We start from the raw sequence: 10,022 nt of genomic DNA, 5'->3' as shown, positions 1-10,022 counted from the left end.
CGCCTCAAGTTAAACACGTTATGATTCGAGTTTGTCAAAATTTACTCCCAACTAAAGTGGAACTGATTTGGCTGAAAACTGATGTGGATTCTGTTTGTGATTGGTATGGAGAGGAGGAAGAAACAACACTTCATATGCTCGTTAACTGCCCAAAATATCAATAAATTTGGCTTTTGTGCCCACTGAGACTAAGGCCATCTTCGAAAGCAGGGTCGGCGTTGGAGTGGATCAAGTCAATTTCTACAAATTTTCAGCCTGAGCAGATGGAAATTTCGTATATGATATCCTGGTCTATTTCGAGGGAGAGGAACGTGCTACTGCTCCAACAAAAGAAGCTCAATGAAGTGCAGGTAGTGGGATAAGCTTTGTCTCTATGGTCTGATTACAAGGGACAGCAACAGGGCCAATCGGGTAGCAGCTCTGTTGGTAGGAATGTTTGGTGGAAGGTAATTTTAAAGTGAATGGTGATGCTACGCTTGGTGCTGATGGGAGAATTGGCTTTGGAATTATTATAAGAAACTCAAGTGGTGATATAGTGGCTAGTGGCTCTCACAAGTGTTCTCATGTGCTTTCGCCGGAAGAAGCCGAAATAGAGGCTGTCTCTTTTGCTATCTCAAAGGCCTTGGAGCTAGGAGTCAGAGCTATTGAGATAGAATCAGATTGTCAATCCTTGGTATTCAGCTTACGGAATAGAACTGTTGCATGCTCTTGAATCAGTGTGACTCCATTTTAATTTCACATGTAGTTAGGAAGGATACAAAAGTAGCTCATTCATTAGCAAAATTAGTTCTTTCGCTTGAGATGGAAGAGCAAATCTAGATAGAAGAGGTACCATCTTCTATCAATCCACTGGTTTTCAGTAATGAACTTTTGATTATTAGTCTCAAAAAAAAAAAAAAAAAAGCTACAGTTTATTACAATCCTAAGTAACTGTGGTTTTCAAAAGTTAGCGGTTGCGTTCAATTTACAAAATTTGAAAAAAATTAAATTAAAAATTTGAAAAAATTAAATTATTAAGTATATTTATGATTTTAGGGTCTAAACTCTAAACCTATTCATAGAAGCATTTGATACATACATACATATATACATACGATCGATAAGAAGACTACATTGATATTGAATTGAATCAATTCGGTTCAACTAAATTTTTTTATTTTTTTACTTAATATAAAAAATTAAAATTATAGTCATAAACAGTTTTACACCAAAAAAAGTACTAATACAATTGTAAATGTAGAATCATTTGTCATAACGATAATAATATTTTCACATCAAGCATCAGCAAATTTTTTAGAAAGAATATACTACAAATAATTCTAATATAAATTAAAAATAAATATACAAATATAAAAAATAAATCATAATGGTAATCTAATTTATTGGATTCCTAATTGAAATTCCTTATTAAATTAATATTTCTAATTGAGATAATAATACCAATTATTATAACTATTATTCTACATAATAATAAATATATGTTAAACGAATCAATAATATTTTTTAACTTTTTAATGCAACCTCCATAGCTATATGTAGGATTGTCAAAATAAAGAAAAGATAATTTTTTTTGATTTAATTTTCTTTTTTTAAGTATATTCCTGCGTAAAATAGAATTTTTATTTTGATGGGAAACCAAAATAACCAACCAAATCAAAAAAAAAAATAAAATAAAATAAAATGATAATATTTTATTTTATTTTTAAACTATCAATATAGCATAGCTTTTAATGGAATTCACTTCTTGCTTGCTTATATTAAAAAAAAAAAAAAAAAAAAAAAAAAAAAAAAAAAAAAAAAAAAAAAAAAAAAAAGGAATGGTAAGCCTTTTTCAACCAAAAACGAAAACCTGTATGAAGAACAAGTATTTATCAACCTGTGTAACTAGTCATACTGAAGAGCCACTCATTTATCAACCATTTTGCAAACCAAGGCCCAGTTTTTGTGCTTGTTTAATGTCGATTTCGATGCAGAAGGTTATGCAACTCAATCACACTAGGTATAATTTTAACAACCAAAATACTAATCGAAATAAAACAGAGCAGTAGTGTTTGGTGGACCTGAACTCATGAAGAATGAGAGTTGAAAAGGATCACCTGACTGTCAAGCGATGAGTATGTTTGCTTTATTACTGAGTTTTCTTTATGTATGCATAAATAATGAATTCTTCAACTAACACAGGAAGAATTGCAGAAGTCTGATACAAATATTGAATTGCAAAAAATACTGAATTCAACCATCATTTAAAGATTGAATTGCAGAAAATAGAACATGTTTTCGAGACAAATTGCAGTGGCATAACTAGAAATATGACAAAAACCTCTTGCAACAGTATAGCAGTTGTTCTATCCTAAAATCTCACTTCAAGTTTACACCTTGAGAATGTTTAGAGCAGCCTAGCAACTTTTGCACAAGAGGATCATCAGGCTTGTTCAAAACTAAATTCATTACCAACTCCGTGGTAGTGGCATCCGCGGAGAACCCCTTGCCAACCATTTCATCAATAAGTTGGTTTGCCATGGACGAATCATTATGCCGGAGACATCTCTGGATAATCACGTTATAAGAGCAACTATTTGGCAAGCAACCATTCCCTTCCATTTTCCTGAACACCTTGAATGCTTCATCTAGTAATCTTTCTTTACAAAGTCCATTGATCATTATATTGTATGTGAAATCATCAGGCTGCAACCCTTCTATGGAAAGTCTAGAAAACAGTTCCTTTGCATCTTCAACTTTTCCAACTTTGAACATACCATTAATTAAGGTATTATAGACAATAAGATCAGGCTTCAATAAATTATTTTGCATTTGATGAAATAGGGTCAACGCCATATCTAGACACCGATGCTTACAGAAGCCATCGATCAAACTCGAGTAAGTTACCACATCTGGAGAATGGCCACTAGCACACAAGGTTTTAAAAAACTTATATGCAGCCTGAGGGCTCTTTGCTTTACACAAGCCACCTATAAGAGAACCATAAGTGACATGATCAGGAATCAATCCTTTGCAAGACATTTCATCAAGAAGCCTCATCGCTTCATCTATCCTTTTTCTCCTACAGTAACAGTCAATCAACATACTGTAGGTAACAGCATTAGGTGTATCGCCCTTGCTTAGCATCATGTCAAAAACTTCCCTAGCTTGATCCATTTTGTTGAGTAGACAATATCCATCCATCAAAGAGTTATAAATCACAACATTAGGCTTTATTCCTCTTTGAATCATCCATTTGACTATGCCATGAGCTTTAGAAACCCTTCCTTCTTTACAAAGTCCATCAACCAATATTTTGAAGGTAATTAAATCTGGAGTGATGTTTGCTTCCAACATTTCATTGAGCTGTATAGAAGCTTCCTCCCATCGGCCTGAGTTGCACAGACCGTGGATTAAAGAGTTGTAAGTCACAACATCAGGCTTTATTCCTCTTTGAATCATCCATTTGACTATACCATGAGCCTTTGCAACCCTTCCTTCCTTACAAAGTCCATCAACCAATATGTTGAAGGTAATTAAATTTGGTGCGATGCTCGCTTTCAACATTTCATCGAGCTGCATAGAAGCTTCTTCCCATCGGCCTGAATTGCACAGACCATAGATTAAAGAGCTGTAAGTCACAACATTAGGCTTTATTTCTCTCTGAATCATCAATTTGACAATACCACAAGCCTTTGAAACCATTCCACACTTACAAAGACCATCAACCAATATATTGAAGGTAATTTGATCTGGCCTGATGTCGGCTTTCAACATTTTGAAGAAGAGCTCTAATGCCTCAGTCACCAATCTATCCTTAAAAAGGCTGTCAATGATAGCAGTAAATGACACCACATCAGGTTCACAACCTTCCTCGACCATTCTTTTCAGAATACCCAAGGCCACATTGGTTTTTCCAATTTTACACAGACCATTCACAATCACGTTATAGCTATAGACATCAGGTTTATACCCTTTTGCAACGATTTCATCAAATAATTCCACAGCTTCATCAAATCTATCATCTCTACAAAGCCCATGGATCAATGTAGTAAGCGTTGTAATGGTAGGCTGAAAACCAAGTTTGAAGATTTTCCCCAAAAGAGAGAACCCAAAATCCACGCGGTCCAGATGGCAAAAGCAATTAGTCAAAATATTTATACAACAGATATCGAGTGAAATTCCAAACAATTCCATCTGTTTGTAAAGAGAAATTACAGTCTCATAACGTTTCATTCGAACAAGTGCAGATAATAATTTATTAAATTCCACAATAGATGGTGAGGGATTACTATGAAGCATCAACTGGAAAGAAGCCAAAGCTTCATCAATGTTATCGAATGAATAAGATTTGCTTTTACCTCTGGCGTGTGTACTGGTAGAACTAGTATAAGAAACCGAATCAAAAAAACCCAATAGCCGATGAAGCCGAAAATTAGTAAGGCATCTGCTGGTGGTTGAGAGCATCTTGGATAATATTATGAAATTAAAGCGAAAGACCCAATCTTGGATAGAGCCTTTGGGACAAATTTGATAATGGCGTGAAGGGATTTGGTCTCATTTAGACTCGCCCATTTACAAAGAGGACGAAGAAAATATGTCTACGGAAGAGAGAAGGTAAGAAATGGGCTGACACAAGTATTAGGATTATCAGATCCAATGAAGGTATATCCAATTAAATATGGATCAAATATGTATATAATTTCATCAATTATTTTATTAATTATTATTGTTTTTTAAAAATATTTTAGGTTGACAATAAAATTGTATTGTTAAAAAATTTATAATAAAATTGTGCCAACTAAACAAAATCAAACATATATAGATTTTCAATTGAAAAATATATTTGAATTTGTTTGATAACACAAATATTTACATTTGCTATCAAACTGTACAGATACTATTACGGTTATTATAAAGTATATGTATATGATAATGACAATATAATATTTATAATATTGTCTACAAGTTAAATTATTATTTATAAAGTCAATAAATATAAAATATCATATATAAACTTTTATTATAAAATGTTAAATTCTATTATATCATGACACAACTTCAAAATTATATTTATAAATATATAATTTATGATAATTAACTGCACATTGTGCTCGTATTAATCTAATTTAATTATTATTATTTTTTCTTTTTTATAAAGTAAACTTTTTGTAGTTATTATATTTATTTTTTAACCAAAATCCAATATATGATTCAATCTCGATCTAAATCTGAATTTGATCCAATTAATTAGGGGGCAGATATCCCATGGATATTATATGATAATCAAATGTAAATCATGGCCCATAAACATAACAATCACAATACGAACGTCACATAATATAATAAAAATAAAAATTCAACAGAATTCTCACATAGGAAATTATATATTTCATTAAAACTAATAAATAAGTATCTTAGAAAAACCTGCTAAGTGCAGAGTTCAACTAAAATTAAAATATAATCTTTATTATATTAATACTAAACACATTGAAAGAACAAGTACCGAAAAGAAATTAATTAAAATACAATTATATTATATTAATACTAGCCACATTAAAAGAACAAGTACTGAAAAGAAATTATTATATTCTGAGCTCTGTGGTTGAAGGAAACAGAGCTATAGCAAAAGTAAGGAAAAAAACTGCTTCCTGAAAAATTAATTAAAACTGTAACGAGTATGTCAATTCAGTAAAAAATAATAAATAATATAAAACTCATAAAATTACATGACATGTTCCAATTTGAAAATGAACACGCTGTCAATCCAGCAATACACAACAATAGCATATACAAACAATAAGATCTTCACATAATCACAACAAGTGAAAGTTAGCCTGTGGCGTCGCCGTATCCCCCTGTGGACCATATTCACATATGACCTATCCTCGCTTCATGTGTGCGTCAAGAAGCTTATCCACTATACATGGCCTATTAGTCTCACCCTCAAGAGACATTTTCCAAATATTCCATATTAAATATTATTCGATAGCAAAACCAAAATTTATTAATAGCAAAAATAAATAAATTATTGATAAGCAAAAGCAATTAAAACTATATATAGTGATATGACATGACAAAACTTTTCCACAATAGAATTCAAGTTCCTAATTAGAATTAAACAAAACTTCTCAATCATTCCTAATATATAGTTGATTTAATATATTTATAATATTAAAATAATATAATTTATAGTATATAAAATAATATGTTATCAACTTACCCTTAATAGAATTTATTGTAAATAAATATATATCAACTTGTCCTTAATAGAACATATTTATTTGAATAAATATTAATTATTTATATATACTAATCAAACGTAATAAAAAACTTTAGTAATAAATTAATATCATAGATGCAAATCATAAATAGTAATAAAATAATATCAATTTGATACAGCTAATTATATTCTTATCACATGTTTATTATATTTAAATAGGAAAATTAATAACCAATTAAATTAAATTATCTTTATTTTTTTCAACAAATAGAATCAGTACATAAATTTAGTAGGCATATATACTGACTAAAGAATTTATATTTAAATAGAAAAACTGATAATCAATCAAAATTAAATTACCTTTATTTTTTCAACCATTAAAATTAAAAATTTTCAAAATATTTTCAACCTAGTATGGACATTTTGGAAACAAATGTTCCCTCTACCATACTTTTACATACACTATAATAAATTACAACAAAATGAAATTCATAAAAATAATCAAATCAAGAGCATAGAAAAGTTACCTATACCAACATTCAAAGAAATGATTTTTATTGCTGTCTTTTGAAGTAAAATTAACAGAAAAAATGTTAATTTTTTTACGGAAGAACCAGAAAGTCAGACGGAGTCATACATGAGAATTGTGGAATAATTTATATAAGCAGCAAAGACGAAGTCATATATTTTGTAAAACTTCAGAGACCCAAAAATAATTTTTCCAAAAATATAGTTTTTTCTTTTTTATCTCTCTTCTAAATAAAATATTATGTACATTGTATTTGAAAATTTATTTCTTCAAAAATATCTCCAATCAAATCATATGAATATAAAAAAAAAAAGAATATACTTTTTTCTCGTCTTATCTCTTTTCTAAATAAAATATTTTAAATTATAATCAAAATAAAATCAAAACTTTTAAAAATAAAATATAAAATTTTCAAATGTCACTTTATCATATATATTTATTAAAAAATAAATTTTAAAAAAAAATTAAAACTTAAAATTTTGAAATTCTTTCTTTCAAAAAAAAATTTTGGAATTCTTAATTATTGATATGTATTTATTTAAAAAATAATTTTTATAAATTATATCTAATCAACTAATAAAATGTAATTTTTTAATTGGCTATGAAGAAGATTATTTTAGAATATTTCGAATTTCATTAAAGGCGATATCGAAAATCTTATTATCCCCTTCTATTTTCCCACTTATATATATAGTATAGATTATTGATAATTATGTTAATATGTATTTATTCCACTGAATGATCACTTTATGAATTGCTTCTACCTATTAGATTTTCTAGATTTGCCTCTAGTTAAAATGATGTTTAGAGTTTATTTTAATGTACGTGAAGTATAAATTGTGCTAAAATGACCTTGGGTCATTTGGTTATTTTTATGCTACTATAATATAAAGTTTATATTTGGTAGATGTCGCTAATTTGATGATCCACCAGTTTTTGGTTTACTAAACCACTTAAATTACTCTTAAACTGTCAGTTTTGATTCTAGAAATTTACGGTCCTAGCCACAGTTCCAGCTTTATGTATTTTTCATAAAAAAAAAATTTAATGGGAATTCAGCTTTGCTTAAATATTTTTTTCAGAAAAAAATTAATGAGAATTTGAAAAATGCTAATAATTTTACTTCCAATAATTATTAAGATACTTATATAAGAAAAAAAATTCTTCGACTTTGCAAATAAATTTCTAGAACAATTGACAAGAAAATATTTCATTAGCCTTATAATTTTTTTGAAAAAAGTAAGCAAGGTCTGGTTTAACATTTCATATAGATTTACGTTCGGCTAGGTATTGTTTGAGTTTGACTGAGCTTATTCGAAACCTAAAATATATCTAAATTCGGGGCTTTTGCGGATCTAAATACTCCTAAAGTACTGTTACATTTGTTTGCATATGTCCTAACGAAACTCCTGTTACATCTGCTGGCTGTTGACGATGGATTGTCTTATGACCTTAAAGCTCTAATTCACCATACTAGAGTACTTGGCATGATTTTCCTCCACTATTTGGGCGCAAATATCTTAAGGTCTGTTCTGGCAATTACAAGATTGATTATTGGACCAGGGTCTGAACATACTCATTCCCTTGTTCAAAGTTTTAGATGAAACTTACCATTGATTTCTTTATTATAAAATTACGATCAAATGTTTTTTTATAGAGTTTTCCCTAGATCATTTGGATCGTGGCTCTTTTGGTTGTTTTTAACCATTTAAGATATTGATTTTCACTAATTTGATGTGTCCTACTTAGCATGCTAAAATGTTGTTTACTAAAAATATAAGTACTTCGGTCAAAGTAATATTAAAATCAAGAGACTGCGAAGGGATTGTCAGACTAGTTTCTCTATTGTCAAAATGGGCCTCTAGAAATATATAGATTTCAAAAAACCATTAATTTGAATTGGTGATGTATATGTATATGTCGTTAATCCTAAGGAAAACACAAGGGATACAAAGAGAAGGAGATTGAGAAGTATTAGAGAGAAATTGAGGTTTAATGAGAAAAATTAAAACATAAAAAGGTTATATATTTGGTTTGCGTCCCCCTTTATAATATTTTCAGAGTTATTTATATGGTCATGGTATAATAAATTAGGCTACAAATATGTTCGACTATAGCACAATGTATTAGGTTAGAAATTAGATAAGTATAACACTACAAAAAAAATGCCAAATTGCGATCCATTTTTGCGACCAACTAAAATCGGTCGCCATTTTGCGACCGATTTGCGACCCCAGGACAAACGGTGGCAGATTTTAGTGCTGAAAATTTCCGCGAGTTTGGTTTTCAGTTTGCAACCCCTGTACTATGGATTTGCGATCGATTTTGTGACCGATTTGCGACTAAGTATATGTCCGTCGCAAAATTGCACGCTTCAAAATTAGGAATAAGTTCTGAGACTGATTGGCGACAAAATTGCGATCGATTATTTGCAACCGACCTTTTGAGTCGCAAATCGGTCGCAATTTTGTCCCGAAGTAAAATGACGTCGCAGTGTTAAAAATTGCGACCGATATTAATGAAATTTGCGACCGATACGTCGGTCACAAAATTTAGGGCTTTAAACGCCAGACGCCCTCCTTTTTTTTTTCTTCTTCTTTCTTTTTTCTCCTTCTCCTCTCCTGTGTCCGCAGCGCCGCTCCAGCCCCTCCTGACGCCGCTCCAGCCCACCTGAATTGTTTAATATTAATAAATTTTGCCGGCAAATAGAGTAATCGCTGATCAGTGCTAAAGATAGATAGATAGGGTTGACGTTGACCTTGTCTTTTAGTTGCCAAAAAGAGTGGCAGTGTTATATTTAAATATTTAAATTGCATAATTTTTTTTATTCAATGAAGCTAAATAAAATTTTTATTAAATCAGTGATAATTTTTTTATTTTTGATAAAATTGAAAGGTCAAATTTTCATCCTCTGTAGAATAAATTACTGTCTACCCGTTTGCTTCCTTCTGGAAGACTTATTTGTTTTTTATTCTAGTTTTCTAACATATTGTCAATCTTCTAGTTCCGGCAAGCAAGTGGTATTTCCATTTTCAACAAACTTGCCAATACTGAAATGCATTCCCAACTAACAAAATTGAAAGGATTTTGAAAAATTAATTAACAAAAAGAAGTTTTAAGACATAAAATTTTTTGTAATGAATTCAATATTTTGAACATTTTACTCATTTTCAAGAGCATAAAAGGTGCATTCCATGTATTGGAATTGGCAATACTAGGCACAAACAAACATTAAATCAAAACAAGAAATTAGGCATAATTCATCAACTCAAATGGATTGCTGACCATAAA

At 30.1% G+C, this 10,022-nt stretch overlaps 1 protein-coding gene across 1 annotated transcript; it reads right to left on the bottom strand.

Annotated features, from left to right (window-relative positions):
* Positions 1 to 2,187: 2,187 nt before the first annotated feature.
* LOC105629559 (uncharacterized) lies at positions 2,188 to 4,626 on the bottom strand. The gene has a single exon (XM_089718670.1). It carries the CDS (start codon positions 4,444 to 4,446, stop codon positions 2,359 to 2,361), a length of 2,088 nt encoding a protein of 695 aa, XP_089574796.1. The 5' UTR covers positions 4,447 to 4,626; the 3' UTR covers positions 2,188 to 2,358.
* Positions 4,627 to 10,022: the final 5,396 nt, after the last annotated feature.

This window comes from Jatropha curcas, chromosome 3 (genome assembly GCF_041381405.1).
Source record: "Jatropha curcas cultivar XTBG-Jc1 chromosome 3, XTBG_Jcur_1.0, whole genome shotgun sequence".
Taxonomy (NCBI): Eukaryota; Viridiplantae; Streptophyta; class Magnoliopsida; order Malpighiales; family Euphorbiaceae; genus Jatropha; species Jatropha curcas.
This window is presented reverse-complemented; position numbering and strand designations above follow the sequence as displayed.

Excerpts from the sequence above, each read along its gene's own strand:
- LOC105629559 (XM_089718670.1), bottom strand. The coding sequence starts at position 4,446 with ATGCTCTCAACCACCAGCAGATGCCTTACTAATTTTCGGCTTCATCGG.